The sequence below is a fragment of the Microcaecilia unicolor genome, chromosome 14, assembly GCF_901765095.1.
Source record: "Microcaecilia unicolor chromosome 14, aMicUni1.1, whole genome shotgun sequence".
NCBI classification, from domain to species: domain Eukaryota; kingdom Metazoa; phylum Chordata; class Amphibia; order Gymnophiona; family Siphonopidae; genus Microcaecilia; species Microcaecilia unicolor.
Genome location: NC_044044.1, coordinates 10,345,014 through 10,369,187, shown reverse-complemented (window position 1 = coordinate 10,369,187; position 24,174 = coordinate 10,345,014). Strand labels below are relative to the sequence as shown.

The window sequence follows — 24,174 nt, the reverse complement described above, 5'->3', positions numbered from 1 at the left end:
CCCTGTTTCTGTCATTGACTCCCTTTATGTAACCTCAGGCGAGTCACTTCATCTTCCTCTGGCTCAGTTCGAATCACCAGCTCTGTCACTGATTCTGTCTCTGACTTGGGGCTTAAGACATTGAAAGGGCAATTCTCAAAGTCATTTCCATGGGTAAAACAGCATTTCACCTGCAGAAATAGGTGTTTGAAACTGCTCACACTTGATGTAGATAAAATTACACGTATTATTCAATGCACATAATTTACCTGCATTGTCTAGAGGTGTTTCTGTTGGCTACAAAAGAAGTAGGCACAGATCTCCATAGGTGCTTTTTCCAGGGCAATAAACAAGCAAAAGTATGTGCCTAATGCTGATGAAGGGCCAATCTGATCACAACCTCTTACACGAGGATCCTCTGTGCTTATTGTAGGTTCTCATTGTTTTGGCCTCCACTAGTTCCTCTGGGAGGCTGCTCCATACATCCTCCATCCTTCCTATGAAGAAACTCCCTTTATTGCATGGCCTCCTAAATTTCTTTGCTTCCTGTGCATTCTTTATATTTTTCATTTATTTGCTATTGTATCCCCTTCTGTTTTCTCCCTTCTAGATTATACACATTTAGATCTCTTAGTCTGATTGCATTGGGTTTATGGTACAATTTTGGTAGCCTTTGTCTGGAATGTCTGTCTCCATTAGCTCCAACATTAATCTTGGAGATCCCAAAGCCAGTTGGGGTTTTTGGGCTATCATAAATAAATGTGCCCGAGATAAATTTGCTTATAAGGGAGTCTAGCATATGCAATTTTATCTTATGCATATTCAATGTAGGTATTGTAAAAGCCTGATCTGTTGTGGGTCACCAGGACTTGGTCTCATCTGACAGCCTCCCAGAATTGGATACAATAATCCATTTGAGGTTTCACCAACGCCTTGTTTAGAGACATTTTCACCTCATTTTTTGTATTGGTTCTTCTTCTATGCTCCGTAGGTCCCATAGTAATGGATGCACTGTTTTAGTTGATAAACTTTTTTTTTTTTTAGCATTCTTAGGTTACTCCTCATTCTTTCTATACCATTGCCATCCTATAGTGTCATTTGGTAGAAGATATATCTTTGCCAAACAAGCCTTCTATAATATCACTTCTAACCACTGACGAGAACAGGCCCCTGAGCCATTCAACTAACCACCCTTGTCTTCTCAAAGTGAGCTCTGTTTACCGCCACTCTCTGCTTCCGATCACTCAACTAAATTCTAATCTAGTCCTCTACGTTAGGTCCCACCTCTATTGTGCTCAGTTTACGTATGGTCAAATTTGTGGTCACCCAAAGAAGTTTATCAGATTTACTCGATATGATCTGTGTTTGGTACAACTATGCTGCTTAGGTTCCTAGAAACTGTTAGATTCAAAATACTTCATTATCTTTCCTTTGGTAGAGGCTCCAGTGATTTACCCACCACCACCACTAATTGGCCTGTAATTACTAGCTTTCTCCCTATGACCACTTTTATGAAGGACGAAGATAGCTATTTGCTCTAGTCCTCTGGAACCAATTAGTTTCCAAATATTGATTGAACAAGACCTGTCAGTGAAGCTGCCACAACCTTTCTGCACTCCTTTTAATGTGAAATGCAATTCTATGAGGCACGCCAAATTCAAGGTGCCAATTTGCACACCAGGGCTAGATTCTATATATGGAACCACAAAAACTGGCACCAAAAAAGCACTATTCCTTAAGCTGTGCTTAAAGTTAGGCGCGGTTCATAGAATAGCACCTATGCCTGGGAATCGCACCAACTGAAATGTAGTGCAAAAGTAAGCACCTATATTAGGCGCATATGCCCGTTATTCTATAACACGTGTTAATTTTAGGAATGCCCCCGTTCTGCCCGTGACTCTCCCATTTCTGTGCCTCTTTTTTCAGATTGCTCCTAAATTTTAGGCACAGATCCCGTGCCTAAATTTGCGCATGTAAATGCCAATGAAATCTAATTAGTGCCAATAATTAAGTACATAAGTATTGCCATACTGGGAAAGACCAAAGGTCCATGAAGCCCAGCATCCTGTCTCCAACAGTGGCCAATCCAGGTCACAAATACCCAGTAAGATCCCAAAAATGTACAAAACATTTTATACTGCTTATCCGAGAAATAGTGGATTTTCCCCAAGTCCATTTAATAACGGTCTATGGACTTTTCCTTTAGGAAGCCGTCCAAACCTTTTTTTAAACTCCGCTAAGCTAACCGCCTTTACCACATTATCTGGCAACAAATTCCAGAGTTTAATTACACGTTGAATGAAGAAAACTTTTCTCCGATTTGTTTTAAATTTACTACATTGTAGCTTCATCGCATGCCCCCTAGTCCTAGTATTTTTGGAAAGCGTAAACAGACGCTTCACATCTACCCATTCAACTCCACTCATTATTTTATAGACCTCTATCATATCTCCCCTCAGCCGCCTTTTCTCGAAGCTGAAGAGCCCTAGCCACTTTAGCCTTTCCTCATAGGGAAGTCGTCCCATCCCCTTTATCATTTTTGTCGCCCTTCTCTGCACCAATTAGCACTAATTAGCTCAATATTCAATTAAACTGCACATGCAAACAGAATTAGGGGGCAATTAAAATGTTTTTAAAATTGCTGCACCTATGTGAATGATTGGTGCCTTAAATTGCAAGTTATAAGGGAAGCGAAATGGGACTTGATATACTGCCTTTCTGAGGTTTTTGCAACTACATTCAAAGCGGTTTACATATATTCAGCTGCAGTGGGAATTGAATCCAGTTCCCCAGGATCAATGTCCACTGCACTAACCACTAGGCTACTCCACCTAGCACAAGTGCTAGGTGCTAACAATTATTGGCACAAATTAGATTTAATTGGAATATACACACATAAATTTAGGCAAGGGATCCACGCCTACATTTTATGGGCAAGTTCAGAAAGGGGGCGCGGAAATGGACGGGTCACGGGCGTAACGGGGACATTCCTAAAATTAGCGTGCATTGTTATAGAATAATAGGGATACACTCCTAATTTAGGTGCATACATTTGTAGCACGTTTCAGTTGGTGCAAATGGTCACGCCTGAAGTTAGACGCGATTCCCGGGCATAAATGCTATTCTATAAACCGCGCCTAAATTTAAGCACAGCGTATAGAATAGAGCTTTTCTTGTGCCTATTTTTGTGGTTCCATATATAGAATCTAGCCCTTCGCTAGGCCTCTCCTCATGCTATCCACACTATCAGGGGTGTCTACCCTATTGAAGATTCTGGTATCACTGCAAAGAGGCAAACCTTACTAGACAGTCCTTCAGGAATATCACTTATAAAAATGTTAAAAAGAACTGGCACAAGAACCAAACTTGCAGCACACCACTGATAACATCCCTTTCCTCAGAGTTAGCTTCATTTACCATTACCCTCTGTTGCCTTCCACTCAACCAGTTCCTAACCCAGCAGTCACTTTAGGGCAAATACCAAGGTCACTCAGTATATTTATAAGTCATCTACACAGAACGATGTTAAAAGCTTTGCTAAAATCGAAGTGTACCGCATCTAGTGCTCTCCAACAAGTCTTGCCTCTAGTAAAACCATTCTGCCTCAGGTCCTGCAATCTGTTGGATTCCAGAAACCTCATTATTCTCTGTTTTAGAAGTGTATCCGTTTATTTATTTACCTCAGAGATCAGACTGACTGGCCAGTACTTCCCAACCTCCTCTTCCAGAGAGTCCCACAGATCAATCCGGAGACAAGTGGGTTATGTCCCCCTACCAGAAGGTGGAGATAGAGAGAATTCCAGAGCTCTGTCATAAAGGATACTGTGCAGCAGTCCTGTCAGGACCCGGGTGATTGCGTTAACGCAATTACCCGGTCCTGGCACACAGGAGCAGGAGAGAGACAAACCCTGACGGCCAGGGAGGAACAGGCGCACTGATGTAGGAAGGTGGGGAGGGGCCAGTGGCGGCCTGAGTGAGCAAGCGGCCCTGCTCTGGGCCCGGCTCTGTCTCTCGGCAACCCTGTCTGGCCCCATTGCTTTGTCCACTTTTAGCTTAGCTAGTTCCTCGCAAACACCGTCCTCTGAAAATTATTCAGGGACTACCACACTTCCATTCCTGTTTGTGTTTGCCTTCTGTGGTCCTACTCCCAGCCCTTTATCTGTGAACACAGAACAAAATATTTGTAAGCAGTTCCACCTTATCCTATCATCTATGTATTCCTTCCCTTTTGAATCTCACAATGCCACTTTTGCACTTCCTCCTATCACTAACATATCTAAAGAAAAAAAAAGGTTTTGTCCCCATTTTACCTTACTATTTTTTCTTCCATTTGCATCTTTAATTTCTGACTACTTTACAAGCCTCTCTTTTCCAGATATTGTTAGCCTGCTTTCCTCATGTATTTTATGAAGGCTAACCTTTTTTTTTCTTATCTTTTCAGCTACTAGGTTTGATATTCAAAATGGCTGTCTTCTTTTTAAGTGCCGTTTATAGAACAGCACTAAGCACTGGGGGGGGGGGGGGGGGGGGTAAGATCTGACTCACAAAAAGCCCCGCTAGAAGCTGCTGCTATTATGTGCAGATAAGTTCTAAAGTTTTTGAACCTATTTTGGACATTTTGACAAATTGTTTGATTTTGTTATAATGCACATGATATCATAGACCAGTAACAGAGGGGTTTTTTTGCCAATGACTGAATTTGGAAAGCACAAGAAAGTGCTCCAGGCACTGGAGCCAACTCTGTGGGTGCTGTGGGTGCTTGAGCACCCCCAATATTGGAAAAATTCCTTGTATGTGTTCAGGGAGGGATTATTTCCATTGGGCTTAGCACCCCCAATAATTCTGAAAAGTTGGCTCCTATGGTCCAGGATATCTGTTTGTTCTGATCGTGAATACTAACACTAATTTTTAGTGGGATATGATTGATTTGTTTACGTTTTTTAAAAAAAAAGGTTTGGACAAGTTCCTGGAGGAAAAGTCCATAGTCTGTAATTGAGATGGACATGGGGAAAATCACTGCTTGCCCTGGGATTGGTAGCATGATAATTGCTACTATTTCGGTTTCTGCTAAGTACTTGTGACCTGGATTGGCCACTGTCAGAAGTAGGTTACTGAGCTAGAGGAACCATCAGTCTGACCTAATATGGCTATTATGTTCTTATATTCTTAAATGCCATTTTCTATCCATTTATATTCATAATTGGCACTTAAATGTTAGCATCTATGTTGTAGAATTGCTCCCTATAGGGTAATTCTATAAAGTGGTGCTAACATTCACATGCTGATTACATGTGTAAATTATTAGAATAATGGCATATATGTGCATATGTGTGCAAATAGGCACTTTTCTCTAGAAATGTGCCTATCTTATATAGCATGTATTTTACAGACAAGCATAGAAATAAACAGGGTCTAGGCAGAGCATGGACAGGAAAGGAGGGAGAGGGGGATATGAAACAGATGTTTAAATACCTAAAAGACATTATTCTTTTTCAGAGACGGGGAACTAGAGGTCATGAGTTGAGTTTTCAGGGTGGGGAACTTAGGAGCAAAGTCAGGAAGTACTTTTTCACAGAAAGGGTGGGGGGGGGGGCCTGGAATGCCCTCTCACGTGAGGTGGTGATGACAAAAACGGTGACAGAATTCAATAATGCGTGGAATAAACACAGAGGATCACTATACTGAAAAGGATGAAATTCAATTAAAGTAAAACTTAAATGACCTCATAATTAGAGTGAGGTTTGACGGCAGCTTCAGAGGCAATGGTGTTCCTTGGTCGGCTGCCACCTGGAGCAGATCGTTGCTGCGCCCCCCCCCCCCCCCCCGGATGTGCAGCGTCGTCGTCCCCCCCCCCCCCCCCGCCCTATCACCTCCTACCCCTCCCCCCAGGTGCTTTCTTCTTACCTGCTGGGGTGCTGGTAGCAGCCACGCAGCTGTCAGCTCCGCTGGTTCCCTGCTTCCTCTGCCCCGGAACAGGAAGTAACAGCAGAGGGAGCAGGGAACCGGCAGAGCAGACAACCGTGCGGCTGCTCCCTGCACCCCTCCTGCAGCGTGCACCAGGGGCGGACCACCCCCACCCTCAGTATGACGCTGTTCAGAGGTTGGAAAGTAAGACCAATGCTGGGCAAACTTCTATGGTCTGGACAAACAGATCAGGATCAAGACTAGAATGGGCTTCCATGGCAACTTCACGTGTTGCGAAATAGGATCAGTGCTGGGCAGACATCTATAGTACATAAGTACATAAGTAATGCCATACTGGGAAAAGACCAAAGGTCCATCGAGCCCAGCATCCTGTCCCCAACAGCCGCCAATCCAGGCCAAGGGCACCTGGCAAGCTACCCAAACATACAAACATTTTATACATGTTATTCCCGAAATTGTGGATTTTTCCCAAGTACATTTAGTCTGTGCCCCAAAATTGGCATAGAGAGATAGAAATCAATGAAGAAGCAGAACCTATGCAGAGTGCTGGATTCAACACTGGCCACCTTATTGGGCAGACTGGATGGACCGTACAGATCTTTATCTGCCCACATTTACCATGTTACTATGAGACTGACTCATTTGTAACTTATAGAACACTAGTAAAAAAGGCCCGTTTCTCCGAGCAATGAAACGGGCGCTAGCAAGGTTTACCTGCGGCAGCGTCGGGAGGGCGCAGGACGGCAGCGTCGGGAGGGTGCAGGTGGGTATTTTTTTTGTTGGGAGGGCGGCAGCTTCGGGGTCCCGGCGGATCAGGTGTTCGGACATCACTCCTCCTGCGTAGCTTGTTGTTTGTTGCTGTGCGTCGGGAGGTGGTAGAGGCCCTGTGTAGGCCGCTGTTTCTCGCAGTGCGTCGGGGCGGATCAGGTGTTCGGACGGTACTCCTCCCCCTGCATAGCTCGGTGTTTGTCGCTGTGCGTCAGGGGGGTGGAGGCCCTGCGTAGGCTGCTGTTTCTCGCAGTGCGTCGGGGGTTAGCATCGGAGGGCGGTGGAACTGGCGATTGGCTGAGTGTCATAGCCCCGCCCTCCACGTCATCACGTTGTGACGCGAGGGCGGGGCAGACACTCATGGGATCTTGCAACTACAAATTTACATTTAGAATGTTGGGGTTGTGAATTATGTGTGGATGGGGCGTGGCTGAGGGCGGGTCTATGAGTGAGAGTGAGTGGTGATGACAGCCTAGAAGACTACAGGGCTTCAGTGTTTCCCTGCCACACAATGAGGTTCAGTGAGGTTCAGAACGTTGGAGGTCAGAACGTTGGAGGTGAGAATTATTTATATAGACTATATGCTGCATGCATATCTCCAACATATAGGTACGAGCATTCACATCATCACTATGGTATGTATATAATCTGTTATGCTGATATTCTCTAAAGGAATGTATGTACCTGCTTTCCGAACATAAGTACATAAGAGTTGCCATACCGGGACAGACCGAAGGTCCATCAAGCCCAGCATCCGGATTCCAACAGTGGCCAATCCAGGTTACAAGTACCCTGCAAGATCCCAAAACAGTACAATACATTTTATGCTGCTTATCCTAGAATATGCAGTGGATTTTCCCAAGTACATCTTAATAATGGCTTATGAACTTTTCTTTTAGAAATTCCAAACCTTTTTTTAAACCCTGCTAAGCTACCTTCTTTTACCACATTCTTTGGCAATGAATTCCAGAGTTTAATTACATGTTGAGAGAAGAAATATTTTCTCTGATTTGTTTTAAATGTACTACTTTGTAGCTTCATTGCGTGCTCCCTAGTCCTAGTATTTTTGGAAAGAGTAAATAAGTGATTCACATCTACTCATTCAACTCCACTCATTATTTTATAAACCTCTAACATATCTCCCCTCTGCCATCTCTTTTCCATGCTGAAGAGCCCACATAGGTGTCTATATATAGGTGCCATGTTATAGAATTATCCCCCTCCCCCAATCTGGATAGTGCCAGGGTGGATTGAGGACATTTTGCCCATCTATACATACAGCAGCAATATTCAGCCACTATTCATACAGCTGGCCGTTTAGTTTATGACAGAAAAGGGTTGTCTTAAATTAAACAGCATAGAAATACAGATAACGCCTGGATATCACCACTATTCATAGAGCTACCAGCTGCGAGTGGAGTGTACATATATTCAGCATCACTGAATGTATATGTTTTTAAACACCACAACCAGCATTTAAAATACCCTGCTGGCCACTGGGACTGAATATTGACCCATAAATGACTTAGTGAAAAGGAAGAGGTGCAGAGGTGAGATTGTAAAACAGAGGAAAAAAGGAAGAAGGATGATATAGAATAAACAGGCATTCTAGTATCCCTATATGAAGGACACACAAGCATATCAGAGGATTGCAGCCAGGATAGTGTTGATGTGTGGCTTCCAGACACTAGACCTGCTACAAATGGGTGCCCCAGGTGACCAGATGTTGGGGGTGGAGACACTTGAGGGAGGGGCAGTACAATAGGGAGTAAATGCATCTCACATGAGTGGTATGAATAGGAATGAATGCTGGGAGTTGAGGAGAAACCTAAATGCTGGAAGGAGATGAGGAGAGTGTTGAAGGGTAGCTTAAGGGGGGAATGAATGCTGTAGGAGAGATAAAGAGGATGAATGCTGTCTTCTTCCTCATCTCCCTAAAATCAACAATGTAAGTTGGCCAATATGGCACCCTCTTCCTCATCGATGTCCTTTCTACCATGTGTTATGTAGCTGATGTGGAGAACCAGGGCTAGGGTGTGAAAGTCAAGAGGGCTGGGATAGGAGGTTGCATGGGAGAGGAGGACTGGTTGTATGTAAAATAGTTGGAGGGGAGTGGAAGGGGTATGAGAGAGTCAAATATTGGCGAGGGGGATAGAAGAGGTTTTGAAAGAGCTGGGTGAAAGGCAGTAGATGGGTGAGATAGCCAGAGGTGGTAATGGCAGGGCTAAAGGAACCAGAAGTAATGTCAGTATGGGAGTAGTGAAGAGGGTTTGTGTGAGAGAAAACTAGAGGCGGGGGAAGAGATGATGACAGACATCTAGAGTAAGTGAAAGGGAGGAATGGCAGCAGTGGGACAGTAGATGGGTAGAGACAGGTGAAATCTGAGAACGAATAGAAGCAGAGAGAAAAGGAGTGGGGCAGGAAAATAACTCCAATCATTCTTGTTATGATGCTGGGGCTGCTGAGACCCACTTGTTCTATTAGGGAAGGCGTTATGTTGGCGCTATTGAGCTCTTGGCATTTTTCTTGAGGGTGATATGGGCAGGGAGAGAGAGATGCACTCTACAGAGCATGGTAGGCGGAGAGAGAGATTCACGCTAGGAAGAACATGGGAGAAGGGAGAGATTTGGGCAGAGTATGACAAGAGAAAGAAATGCTGTAAAGAGGGTGGGGAACATGGTGAGGACTGAGAGACACAGGCTGTGGGAGGATTGGGAGAGACTGGTGGGGACAGTGGTGGGATTGAGAGAGAGATATTGGTGGAGATAAGGGGAAGAAGGGTTGCAATTGCATTTTCTCATATCCTTAATGGAAACATGAGGCTTTTTGGTGGTGTGATTCTTTGGCTTTTGGTGTGGGAAAAGTTGGCCTTCCCTCCCCTACTGGATATTCAATTTTACCATAAAGAGTGACTTATTTGTAACCTATGTATCCTTCCACCAGAAGAAGACCTGTTCCAGCTGGACTACTTCCTGCTGGTCACAGATGAAGCAGGGACCGTCATGGGTATTGACTTTCTGCTGAAGTGCAGTTGCAGTGGTGGTAGGCAGCAGGTTCTGACCAGGCGGGCCTACAACCTCATCTGTCACAGCATGGCCTACCCCATGGGAGGTGGGAAGCCACGACGTCCAAGACATCTCACTGTGGGCGACATCTGCATACACGGGTAAGAGAGAAAGAGAAACAGACCGCCAACATAGGGAGAGTGGGCCTGGGATCACCAGTAATCTGATTGATTCAATAAGTACATGCTGCAGACAGGAATGGCAAAAAGGCTGATCCAGTACTGATCGGACTTGAAGTTCCAACATTTCTGTGTAGAGAAGTAACTACAAGTTCAGGGATGTGCTACTGCTTGGAGGAAAATCGGGACTGGATCAATCTGTTCCTTGCAACCCAGACAACAATAAAAAAAAAAAAATCCAACAACTGATGACCATCAGTTCCAAACACAGCTCAACAAAGTAAACAGGCAATGTTTAAAGATTCAATCATACGGGAAGTCCTACTGAAATGTGTATCATTTGCAAAGTCATTTCCTTAGATAAAACCATGCTTTACACACAGAAATTACCTTTCACAAAAGTGTCCAAACTATGGGGTCCATTTACTAAGCTGCAGTAAAAAGGGCCTTGTGCTAGCGGCAGGGGCTGTTTTCGCCACACGCTAAGGCCCTTTTTACCACAGAGATAAAAGGCTGAAAATAACCATGGCCATGCGGTAAGACTGCTCTTACTGTGTGGCCTTGCAAGGGGGAGCACTTACCATCACCCACTGAGGTGGCGGTAAGGGATCCCGTGCTAACCTGGCAGTAACCGGGTAGCACGTGGCGGCGCTGGGTTAGCACTGTGCTAAAAAAAATACAGCCCTATTTTCCCCAGCGCGGGAAATGGCACACGCTATGGCTGGAACTACTGCCGGCGCATTGGGCCACTTTAGTCCACGTAAGTCCGCGTTGAGCTTACCGCCACTTTGAAAAATGGCCCCTGTGTGTGATAAATTTACATGTGTACTACATATATACATGTAAGCATAACCACAGCTTGTAGAGGTATCCCAGGTGCAAAGTTGAGATTTTTTTTCCCTTATGTGCATGCACAGCTTAGTAAACAGGGGGGCTAGCGAGTCATGTGCGTAACATTTAATGCCAATTAGTGCTGATAATTGCTTGATAACATCCAATTAACAGTGCGGATTAGCTAGTTAACCAATTAAGTTATATACACAGTTATAGAATATGCTTCAATTTCCGTGTGGAAACTAAGGTGCGATATATAGAATTTGGGGGAAAACTATCTTTCTCTTCACCTTCCTTCCCCTTCATATTACTCTTTCCTTGCTTTCCCCACTAATTGTATTGTAGATGGTATAGTTAGATTCAAAGAGATATCAATTACAGTTTTTACCAGAGATGCTGAGAGACTCAAGGATTCTGAGGCTTCAAAGCAGTGCTTTAGATGACAGAGTGGAGGACTGGCCTAGCGGTTAAAGCACCGGTCTTGACACCCAGAGGTGCCAAATTCAAATTCCACTGCTGCGCCTTGTGATCTTGGGCAAGTCATTTCCCTCAGGTACAAACTTAGACCGTGAGCCCTCCAGGGTCAGGGAAATACGCAGTGTATCTGAATGTAACTCACCTTGAGCTACTACTGAAAAACGTGTGAGCAAAATCCAAATAAATAAAAATAAAAGGCCCTGGTTGAATGTGAGATGGTCCACAAGAGACCTATAGCTGTAGAGGCTTAATATGCTTCCAACTGCACAACGGTGCTACTAAGTGGTTTATAAAAATTAGAAAGTTATGATAGGAGGAGAGATAAGAAATGTAGGAATGGAAGGGAAACAGTAAGAGTGAAGAGGTCTCTTAACCAGAATCAGTAGCTATGAGAGAAAGAGGAAGAGGAGATCTGATGGCCATTGTATGAGCATTTGAATAACCAGGTCTTGATCTGTGTTTTAAGCTTACTAGATGAGGACTCAGTCCTAATGTCAAGTGACAACACGTTCCAGAGAGAAGGGCCTTCTCAATGCAGCATGGTGTGTACTGTCAAGACATAGTTGATTCTGAGATTAAAGATGTGGAGGTGTATTTTCGAAACGCTATCTATATCAGAATTGGGACGTCCTGCCCATAACATCCAACCCCCCCCCCCCCCCTCCATCTATCTTATAGTCAGTTTCAAACAGAAAAAAATCCAGATTTTCTGTTCAAAAATGGCTGCAAGATGGAGGCTTTTGTGCTAAAAATATCTAACATGAATAGCCATTTTCCAAAATGAAACATCCAACTTGTGAACAGCAAAAAAACCAGGGACAGGTTTTGGCATCATTTTGAGAAAAATGGCCACAAAGACATCCAGGCAGGGGTAGCCTAGTGATTAGTGCAGTGGACTTTAAACCAAAGAACCCCCGGTTTCAAATCCCACTTTAACTCTTTTACTTTATAACTGTGAGCCCTCCAGGAACAGAAAAATATCTACTGAACCTGAATGTGTACAACTTCAATAGCTTTCAGGCTTGCAGGTGGCTTATATATGTAGGTACAGTAGGCATTTGTCTGTTTCTGGAGGGCTCACAGTTTTACAAAATGATTTAAAGTGGGATTTGAACTGGGGTCCCTTGCACTAACCATTAGGCTATTCCTCACATTTGCTTCTCTTTGATCAGAATGCCTGTAATACCTGAGGCTGGTTTTCCTTTCCAGTTTCACTTTCAGAGGAGGAGGGGGTGAGTAAACACTGGGGAATTACAGAGAGGTTATGCCTTAATTCCTGCAGTGGTCATCTGTTCAATCAGAGCACCTTTTTTTTTACCCTGAACGTGATTGAACCAGGTCTAACTTGGACATTTCTTCCTGTTCGATTATCGCTGTTGGACGACCTGTTTATGGGCCCTTCTTAGTCCTGCCCAAAACATACCTTCCACCTGCCCCCAACACTCCCCCTTGCTATTTAGATGAACTGCAATATTGGACTTTTTTTTTCTTCTGCCTTTTCAAAATTGCTGTTTGGACATCTATGTGCTTTGAAAATGTGGACCATAGTAGAGTCCATTGTGATGACTGTAAAGATCGTGCAGGTGTGTACAGAATTAAACGTTTGGACAGATAGTCGGGGGCAGAGAGTAGAAGGTCCTTGAAGACCAGGGACAAGATCCTGAACTTACTCCTTGCAGAAAAAAGGCTGATAATGCTCAGAAGAAAAACAGAGGAGTGACATGATCAAAACGAGGGGAGTTGTGAAGAAGTTTCACAGTGATGGATTACACAAGATGCAGGCATTTGAGAGATGAAAGTGGTATACCAGAATGAAGAGAATTACAGTAATCCAAAGAGATCACAAGGGATAAAATTAGGGTGTGGATGAGGGAGAAAGGCAAGAAAGTTTAGACTGCTTGGAACCTGTGTAAGATAAAAAAAAAAAAAAAAAAGGAGAACTGAATAACAGCGTCTATTTAACTCCCTGTGATACCAGGACTGAGGGTTGAGGGTGGGCCTGCGAAATAACCAGGGGCGTAGCTAGGTGGGGCCACAGGGGCATGGGCCCCTACAGATTTAGCCCTGATCCCCTCTACTTTCAACCCCCTCCCCCGCCGCTGATCCTCCCTCGCCACCTTCGATCCCCCCTCCCGCCGCCACCTGGTACCTTTGCTGGAGGGAGTCCACAACCCCCGCCAGCCAAAGTTTTCTTCAGCGCCGGTCTCCGGCGCCTTCACTGATCTGTTTCTGTGAAGACTCAGATCAGCAAAGGCGCCGGAGACCATTGCCCCAACCACCGCCAGCAAAGGTACCAGGCAGCGGCAGCAGCGGAGGTTCGAAAGTGGTGGTGGTGGGGGGGGTTGGCGGCTGGGGGAGGCGGGCTAAACAGTGCCCCCCGCACCTCGGGCTCTGGACCCCCTTCCTGCCTAGGTCTGACTACGCCCCTGATATAAACAAAAAAACCAAGTGTTATATTAACTGAATCCTGAGGCCTGGTACGTCACAGGGCCAGGAATACAAGGTGAAACGCCTCTGTAGTTCAGTAAATACAATCATAAGCAGGCCTCTGGCTGGCAGGCCAAACACAGCCTGTAAGTTCTTCTCAGTTCTTCGAGTTCCAGATCTGGCTCCAGCCAGACCTCAGAGAAGGCTTGCTGGTCTCAAATCAGGAAACAAAAGTGGCTTACCTCAGTCAGGTTACGGTCATTAGACATAAGCTGTAGCTGCATATGCTTGGGCTTCCATTCTTCCTTCTCTGGGCCTCCTTAACCTCAGTATGGCCCTGCTTTTATATTTCCTGGTTCCGGCTCCATCCCTCCTGGCTCACTTCTTCCCAGGGCAGGACTATTTGAGGGATCCTTTTTAAGGGTGAGGGGCAGTATACCCCTGTCATGTCCCCTACCTCAACGCAAGCGGGCTGCGTGGGGTCCCGTCGACACGCACACTTGACTGGCACTGCCTCTCTGGGTTTGTTCAGAAAGCGGTGGTTGCAGACTCCTTAATTGCTTTGCTTCCATGCACCTGTTTCTGCTCTCTCTCTCTGCCTGGCTTCCAGGCTCCTTGATTGCTTTGCTTCCACCCACCTGGGTCTGCTCTTCCTCTGCCTGGCTTCCCTTGCTTCTCTCCTATTGGTCTTCCGGTTCTTTCTTCCCCTGCTCTTGTCCTATGGCTGTGCCCCTTCTCCCTGCTGATGTCAGACGCCAGCACTTTATCAGCTGAGCTCTCCCTGGACTCCATGCTTCGGCTTCTACTTTGGTAGGTGTTTCTAACTCTGTAGTCTGCTTTTTATCTACTGATCCCTCATTGCTCACTTTGCCTGTACCTGGATTACTCTTCTGCCTGCCGCCTGCCTACTGACTTTTGCCTGTATCTGGATTACTCTCTTGCCTGCCGCCTGCCTACTGATTGCCACTTGTACCTGGATTACTCTCTTGACCTGCTGCCTGCCTGGCCGATACATTAATCACCACGCTTCCAGCTCCGTCCCATAAGTCCTGCAGGCCGCTCGCACCTAGGGGCTCAACCTCTGGGGAATGGCAGTCAGTGCAGTTGAAACCCGGGGTTGTCCAGCCACCAAGCAGAACCTGGTCCGAGTACCGGGCTCAGCAGCGCTCTACTTTGTACAAGAACTCACAAGTCTGAGAACCCCCTCACACCCCCCAAGTGAAAGATCACACTCAGAATTCTGATGGAATCTTGGAAAGCAATAGTTTGGTCCACAATTGAGGGAGGTTGGGAAAGTGTATGGCTTTGCATTTAGAGATGCTCAGAAACAAAAGATTTTCTTGAAGCCAGGACAATACCAGTCTTAAGGCAAGAGTTGAAATCATCTGTGGAACGATGCTGGGAGCATGAAACAATCTGAAGGTTATCAGAATAACAAAAGGGATTGCACAACTGTTAGGGGGGGAGGGGCTAAGAATAGTTTGAATAGGGTAGGAGCGAGGATAGTAACACAATTGGTCGGATATGTCTGGGAAAGAGATGTGCCGCGTGTCAATTGAAAGCTGCCATCAGAGAGGAAAGAGTGGAACTACCCAAGAACAGTGCCAAAGATTCCCAAATTACAAAGCCAAAGGAGAAGAAGCTTGTGATCTACTAGACTGAAAGCAGATGAGCGATCCAGAGAAACAAGAATAACAGAAGTGCGTTAGTCTAGAGATGTTCTGGTTTCATTATACATTGCCACTAGAAGTGTTTCTGTACTATCACCTATTATCCTGTCATGAATGCAGAGCAAGTTTTTTTCTCCAGAAAGGAAAAGAGCTGCTCCAGCACTTTTTTCTCGAGGAGATTGAAGGAGAACGGGAGATTGGAAATTGGGTGAAAGCTATCAGTGTTAATAAGGCCAAGGTGAGGCTTCCTAAGGATAAGTACAACCATTGCATGTTTCCAAACCGGAGAGTCAAAACCTTCAAGGGGGCTGGACAAGACAAGAGGCAGAACAACAGGTCCCCCAGCATAGAGGCTAGGCATTTTACAGCACATGCTGGCAAGGGATCTAAGGACAAGGACAGGTTTGAGGATATGAAGGATTTCATGGAGCGCAAATAACATGAGAGGGGGGAAAAGAGAACCAAACAGTATTTGGCAAAAGATTACAGCCAGTAGAAATAGAAGAATGGGGCTCAGTCAAAGGAGAAGATGATGTCGGAGAAAGTGAAGAACAACCTTAGGATGACAGTACTGTGGAGAATTTGTCCTGCCATGCTTTTGCCAGAGAGTTTATAAGGAGTAGATGCAGATGCAAGATCTTGTTTCTTCAGTCTATAGAAAACCATTCCAGGCTCTTGTATAGATGCCAAAAGGTTCTGGGTGCCTGGTGGAAGTACACAACTATGCCAAGCTTCTCCTTTAGTCCTCAGCCCCAGGAGTGTTCCATGTTCCCACCGACTCAATAACAGTACAGAGCTTAAGCAGTTGCTGTCACTGCTAACTCCTCCAAGGTGTTTCCTAATTATTTGCTCTGGCTAGGTAGCCAGAACTCTCTTATGTACTTTTGCTGTAGCTATTTGGCTAGGACCTTTGGGTTGGATGGCTCCCCTCACATGCAGTTCAGCAGCTGGGGAGGCAGGAACCAAAGACATGAGTTTGAACTATGCCCTGCCAAGTACCCTCCAAACTAACCCCCTGCCTTGATTGTAATACTGGCCAAAGGGAGCTCTTCCTTTCCAGCAATAAAGTGGAACTAAAATCAATGTTCAGTACTCTTGTAGAGCCACTAGAAGACACTGCAGGATCATAGCAGGACCCTCTTTCACTTTGCAAATCCACATTGTCCCCTGGTATGTACAATTTTTTCATGAAATGAGATAGACACAGTGTACCGCTGTAAGGTCTTCTTGAATACCAAACTGTTGTAACTTCTGAAAGGTTGTATCTCAAGTTAAAAAAAAATCATATTTTATATACTGGTGGTTTTAATATGCATGTTAAATTTCTCGTGTTTTCTGTTTTGTATGAAGTGAACACACAACACTTTTGTGTTCAGGCAATGACCTATTGAAAAGTACAACATTACTCAAAATTATCCCATAGTAGTTGCTCTACTCATTCAGAATGTCTTGCAAATCCTTCAGAGACTCAAATATGGATTATTGAACAGCATTATATAAAAAGGATGTTTGTCTCTTCCCAAAACATCTAAAAAATGTACCACATTTAGCATGCAGGAAGAAAATGTAAATATATTGGCCACATTCTGAAAACCAGAAATATCAGATCAGAATTTTCAGAGAAGTTAGCCTCAAAAAATTTCCCCATTACTGTCTACGGGAAACTGTTAGACCTCTTGAGCACAGTTCTGCGGCCAAAGTCTCCCCTCACCCTTCTAGTACTTTGATACAGAGCAATGAAAACAACTGAAGCAACTGGCTAAGAGAAAAGTACGACACTAAAGGTGCTTTCACAGCTGCCTCACCTACAAAACCACACACACACACATATATACAATTACAACCATCCCTTATACCTCTGCCACTGTCCCCACACACATTCACATACCCCTCCACTCCCCTATAAACAAAAATAGCCTTAACCCCCCCCCCCCACACACACACATCCCTACACACCCCTTAATTCAGAAACACTCCCACACACAAACACCTTCACCTCCTTACCCCCCCACCATGCACAAACTCTCACATACCACCTTCAACATATCTTCACACAGACATGCACCCGCTCATACACAGAAATGTACAAATAAAATAACTAATGCAGCTTCTCAATTCCCACGCACAAAAGAATCAAGCTGCTTTTCAAAAGAAGAGCAGTTGTGGAATGCCTTACCACTTAACTTAAAAACAATTTACGAACTAACCAACTTTCGTAAATCTCTGAAAACATATCTCTTCAACAAGGCATATCATGACATCGATCAACTATTGTAAACGCTATACATCACCACTTCACCTTATAGTCTAACTGGTCTCTTTCTACGCCTATTATCCTATTCTCTATGCAACTCCAAATGTAACTTTCTACTCTGGAATGGCGAATGCCATAACCGAACATTGTAAGCCACATTGAGCCTGCAAAAAGGTGGGAAAATGTGGGATACAAATGCAACAAATAAATAAATAATTAATACTCCCATACACTCTACCCCCCCCCTCCATTGCATAAACTGATAAGTATATAAAATATTGCCATACTGGGACAGACCGAAGGTCCATCAACCCCGGCATCCTATTTCCAACAATGGCCAATCCAGGTCACAAGTACCTGGCAAGATCCCAAAACAGTACAATACATTTTATGCCGCTTATCCTAGAAATAAGCAGTGGATTTTCCCCAAGTCCATTCTAATAATGGCTCATGGACTTTTCTTTTAGAAAACTATCCAAATCTTTTTTAAACCATGCCCCCTAGTTATAGTATTTTTGAAAAGAGTAAACAAATAATTCAGGTCTACCCGTTCCACTCCACTCATTATTTTATAGACCTCTATCATATCTCGCCATCTTTTCTCCCTTGCCGTTTTAGCCTTTCCTCATAAGGAAGTCGTCCCATCCCCTTTATCATTTTCGTTGCCCTTCTCTATACCTTTTCTAATTCCACTATATCTTTTTTGAGATGCGGTGACCAGAACTGAACACAATATTCGAGGTGCGGTTGCACCATGGAGCAATTCAAAGGCATTATAACATCCTCATTTTTGTTTTCCATTCCTTTCCTAATAATACCTAACATTCTATTCGCTTTCTTAGCCACCGCCAGACACTGAGCAGAGGATTTCAACATATCATCACACCTAAATCCCTTTCCTGGTAGGTGATCCCCACCATCCACAGCCAGACCCTCTCAACCACCCCCCCCCCCAACATACATAATCATACCAGTCATACCCCACAAGCCCAATAAACCTCGTTACACACACAAACCCTCCGCACACACTCCCAAAACATATGCAGACATCTACACACCCTTACACATCCAGCATATACAACCCCCACCTACAAGCACCTCATACACATAGTCCCTCACAACCACATCCACTATCTACAAATACACAGCATATTCCCTGAAAAACACATGGCACCCCCCCCCCCCCCCCAGATATACACCCCTATACAACATACAGCCCTCTTCTACACAAAAAATGATACTTGGTGCCTGTCCCAGGCTTTCCTCCTCACTCCCACCGCTAAGAATCCAAACTGCTCTACCAATGAGGTTCTCTCTGTTTCCATCCCAGGACTTACCCCTCACTCTGCCAGTATTGAGGATCCTTGTGCAGCTCACTCCATCCCTTTCAATGCTAAGTTTATCCCCAGCACTTCTGCTGAGGTTCACTGTTCTATGCACTCACCATACGAATTACCTGCCTTTATGCCCCAGTCTCATACCTCGTTAAAGGCATTTCTAGATTTTCTTTCCAATAAAAAATGCCTTGTGCGGTTTGACAGTGCAAAGGCCAGAGCGCCTCAGCATGATTCCTCACCCCCCCCCCCCTCTAGGATACTGGAGGCAGTAATTTCTTCTTTATGCTCTCTCTCAGATACTGGAGGAAATTGCTATTCTCTGATTCACACACACACCTTCTTTTTCTCTATCTGTCAAACACTGGAGAAGGCAGCCTCTCCCTGATTCTCTGTAAAACACAGGAGGAGGCTGTCACTCTTAAACTCTCTCTGTAGGATACTGGAGGAGGCTGTCTCTATAACTCTCTCTGTAGCAGTGGCGTAGCTAGGTGGGGCCATTGGGGCCTGGACCTCCCCAAATTTCCTCTGCGCCCCTGGTTGGCTCGTGGGGGTCCCCAACCCCCACCAACCGAAGACTTCATCCAGCACTGCGCGCTGCCGCTGCGTTGTCTGTACTGCTGTCTCTTCCCCTCACATCTAGCACGCTCCTTTTAGTGAAACTGAACATGATTGCAAGGTATTTGAGGCAGCGGCAGGCAGCGGAAGGGGGGTGGTGACCAAAATGTGCCCACCCACCTTGGGCTCTGGCCCCCTCCCACCTCAAGGTCTGACTACGCCCCTGCTCTGTAGGATACTGGAGGAAGCTATCTTTCCCTGACATTCTCTCTCTTTCTCTATAGAATACTGGAGGAGATGCTGGCAAGAGTTGGTGTAAAGGTCTCTCGAAGCGTGATGAGGGCATGGTCTCCCAGGCAGAACTTTTCTTTCCCTTCTATGATGGCCAAGGCATGTCACGTGTGTAACAAACACAGCTTCCAGACCCAACTCACACCATGGTAAGGCAGATCTTTCACCTCCAAGAGCTGGTCCACCAGGAGGCCTATTCAACAGGTATAGTGTGCCAGACTGAAAGAAATCTACAGCAGAGACCAGAGATGTCTCCTAGGAAAAGCTCATTCGGTCCTGGTGTATCCCTACTACTTCTTTGCCCATTATGAAAACCCGAAACTACATGTCTGCGATAGAATGAGGGTAATGTAGGGTCTGACTCAGCCAGTCCTTGATGACCTGAACCCAGTTGCTGACCCCGGTATTGTGTTTACCATCCTGTAACAATGAACTCAGATGGTGAAGTGCAACAGTATAACATAAATTTTTAAAAAGGGTTCCACGGGTGACCCAAGAAATTACCGACCAATAAACCTGATGTCAGTGCTGGGCAAAATGATATAAAGAATAAAATTACTGAACACATGGTTTAATGAGACAGAGTCAACATGGATTCAGCAAGGGAATTCTAGCCTTACCAATTGACTACATTTCTTTGAAGGCGCAAATAGACATGTGGATAAAGGTGTGCCAGTTGATGTTGTATATCTAGATTTTCAGAAAGCTCTTTGTTAAGTCCCTCATGAGAGACTCCTGAGAAATTTTAAAAGCCATGGGATAGGAGGCAATGTTCTGATGTGAATTGGGAGCTGGTTAAAAGATTGAAAACAGAGGGTAGGGTTAAATGGCCAATTCTCTCAATGGAGGTGTCACAGACACAGGATGATGAGCCCTTGGACCACAGCCAGACCTCAACTGCACTAGATAAGCCCCCTGGGCTGGCACAAAGCAAGGTGATCCCAGGCAGAAACCATGGCAGGACAAGGCAAGACTAGACAGGACAGGGCTAGAGTGAGCAAGGCAGGACTAGACAAGACAGGACAAGGCTAGGCAAGCTAGACTAGGCAAGACATAAGGGACAAATCAAAACAGATGAGACAAGAACCGGATCCAGACAGGGCAAGGAAAGCAAGGCATCAGGGCTAGAACTGGAACCCAGACAGGGCAAGGCAAGACAAGGAACTAGGCTAGAACTGGGTCCAGACAGGCAAGACAAGGGTAAGGCAAGAACTAGATCCAGACAGGACTGGACAAGACAACGAGCAAGACAGACAAGACTGAGACTAAACACTACAGACAAAGCAAGGAAAGAGGCAAGGTCTAGGCAACACTGGGCTAGTTGGGGCAAGGACAAGAGTCCGAGGCAAGGCAAGACTAACCAGGTCCAAGATAGGGCAAAGTCTAGAGACAAGGCAGGTGCCTGGCAGGAGCTCTCAAACAAGGCAGGGCTAGAGATTGGCAGGAACTCGAAGACAAGGCAGGGCTGAAGCTTGGCAGGAACTCAAAGACAAGGCAGGGCAAGACTGGAGCATAAGACAAGGCTGAAGACCTCGTTGTGAAGGCCTCTGAGAAAGGTCCGGGATGCCCCTATCAAGGGCGCTGCTATTGACATCACAGGGAGGCATCCCCAGTAACTCCCGCCACTGGAGCAACAAAAGGGCTTCTGGCATGAGCACCCTAGCAGGACCAACACCCCAGGCCAACACAGAAGTGGGCCACCGTCCGAAGGACGCTAAGGGATGCTGTCCAGTGTGCGGTGGTGGCCAAAGAAGCAAACAGAATGTTACGATTTATTAGGAAAGGGATGATAAATAAGACTAAGAATATTATAGTGCTGTATTGCTCCATTGTGCAACCTCACCTTGAGTATTGCTTTCAATTTTGGCCGCTATATTTCAAAACAAGATAAAGCAGAATTAGAAAAGGTTCAAGGAAGGGCAACCAAAATGATTAAGGGGATGGAACTCCTCTCATATGAGGAAAGGCTAAAGAGGTTAGGGCTCTTCGAAAAGCGACAGCTGCGGGGGGGGATTTGATACAGGTCTACAAAATTCTGGGTGGAGTACAATGGGTAAAGATGAATTCATTGCTTACTCTTTCAAAAAGTACAAAGACAAGGGGATATTCCATGAAGTTGAATAATACTTTTAAGACAAATAGGAGAAAGTATTTTTTCACTCAATGAATAGTTAAGCTCTGGAACTTGTTGCCGGAGGATATAGTAAAAGCAGTTAGCGTATCTGGGTTTTAAAAAGTCTGGACAAGTTCCTGGAGAAAAAGCCCATAATCTGCTATTGAAATAGGCATGTGGAAAGCTAGCAGGCATGGATAGAGGAAGAATTCATAGTTCAGAGCCCTGTCACTGATTTTTCTTCTGTCAAGCTTCTGAGGCACAGGACAGAAAGGCATATAATGAGAGAGAGGGAGAAATATGGGGAAAAGAGAAAGGGACATCAAAGAACCTGTGAAAGAGAAAGAAGAAGGACAGAAAGTGAGAAAGGACACAATCAGATGGGAACAAAAGGTCATGATGAGGGAGAAGGGGGAAAACAAGAACAAAAAATGGAAGAGGGTGAAAGAAAGGGTCCTAAAAGCAGCAGAAGGGGTGTGAGAGAGGAACATGGTAAGGGAAAATTGAAGAGAGATATGAAGGAGACAAATATAGGATGAGAAGAAGAGAGAGGGAAATGGTGAGGAGGAGGAGAGAGAGAGAGATGATGTTAGAGAGGGGGAAAAGAGAGGAACATGGAATGGGGAGGAGGAGGAGGAGAGAGGGGGGAACAGGGATGCATGGAGATATGGTAGAGAAAGGGAACTGTACAGGAGAGATGGAGAAGGATATGGTGGGGGAAATAGGGTATATAGAAAGGGACATGGTAGGGAAGAATCTGGGAGAGAGTAAAACGGAAACAGGAGGGGGAGGGAGGGAGGGACATGGTAGAAGGAAGGAAGAGGAATATGATGAGGAGAGGAAGGCACATAAAGGGCAATACTTTAACAGGGCACCTACAATTAGGCACCTTGAAGGTGTGTGGTAGGAGCTCATTTTATAACGGAAAGTAAGTACCTAACATTTAGGCGTAAGCGCTAGCCGTTGTGCTAACATCTAAGTGTCAGATACCCGCATAACTTACCATCTTCTACAAGTTATGCACATACAGGACCAGTGTTAGACATGATGGGGCCCAGGGCAGATGCTAGAGAGGGGGCCCCAAAGCTTGCTGGCATATTGTCCCTCTTTCAACTTTAGGCAGGTTTGGGGCCCAGGGCAATTGCCCTTTTTGCCCACCCCTAACGCTAGCCCTGTGCACGTTAAGTCTGAGCCCTTTCTGTGCCCCATCCAAGCTCTGCCCATGTGTGCACTCCCTTACAAATGTGTACTATAAAAGTTAACTGGGTGTATAGAATTGCCCCCATTATGCAAGGGAGATGGTGGAAAAGAGAGACATGATGGTGAGAAAGGGGTAAGAGAGGGACATTACAGAGAGGGAGATGAGGAGGAAGAGGAAGGGAGGCATGGTAAGGGGAGCTAGAGAGCGAGGTGAGAGAGAGCTGAATTACTGATTGAAGGAAAGCATAGATGAATACAACAGATAACGGAGAGGCTCAAAGAGCGTTAAAAGGAACAGGAGAGCCACTTGCTTGTGTCTCCAGTGCCCTGGTGCATAAATGTGACAGATGATGTGTCTGAATCAGAGCATACGTTGGGACAGATAAGGTCACATGATGCAGCACCAAAGTAACTTTTGGAGGGTCAGTGGTCCACACGGCAAGGCAAGGTCAAGGAATGAGAATCAATACACTTTCTTATCAAGCTTCATTTCTTTAGTAGAAAAATTTTATAATGCACATACAGGCCGTCACAGGAAAACAGAGCAAGGACTTCCAGGAAAGGCAGGTCTTCTTTACACAGCACATAGGATAAGGCAGGATCATAGCTTGAGCAGTTCTCCTTTATACTATGAATGGGGTTCATGATCCGAATTGGAGGCAGGTCTTCTTTAAACAGTGCATGGGAATACAGTCTGAGCATATGGCAGGTCTCATCATGGCCTACAAGAAGTTGTCCTTTATCTTAACGCTCCAAATACAACAGGTACATCTTCCCTTTTTGTGTGAAGCACTGCTTGCAGTGCTTGGGATAAGATCGAGATTTGCACTGTACCCTTTCTCCCTTTAAAGAGTTCCCTCCTAACTCTTCTTTTCCTTAGTGAGAAGTGCAAAGCCGTATTGTACTGCTCTCAGCAGTGCTACAAGGTGGACTGGAAGAAGACGCCCGAAGACGTCAGCCACCAGTATTGGTGTGAGAAGATGTCATACTACATGAACAGGGCCAAGGAACTGGCTGAGTTCTCTTTCAGCTTCACTGCTGGTAGGAATCCTGGTGCACCCTGAGAAGACACAAGGGGTGGGGTGGTGGTGGGAGTGACTTCCCAAGGTCACACACACACAGTGGGAGAGGCGGGGATTACAACTGGGGCACGGGAGGAT

The 24,174-nt window shown here is 45.3% G+C and overlaps 1 protein-coding gene across 1 annotated transcript in view; it reads left to right on the top strand.

Moving 5' to 3' along the window:
* The window catches only part of ZMYND15 (zinc finger MYND-type containing 15), a 92,354-nt gene that overhangs the window by 567 nt on the left and 67,613 nt on the right, over nucleotides 1–24,174 (top strand). Inside the window, exons 2-4 of the mRNA XM_030187919.1 lie at nucleotides 9,616–9,838; nucleotides 19,695–19,850; nucleotides 23,895–24,055. Of these exons, the coding sequence (XP_030043779.1) occupies nucleotides 9,616–9,838; nucleotides 19,695–19,850; nucleotides 23,895–24,055 (540 nt within the window). The remainder of the gene's footprint in view (nucleotides 1–9,615; nucleotides 9,839–19,694; nucleotides 19,851–23,894; nucleotides 24,056–24,174) is intronic.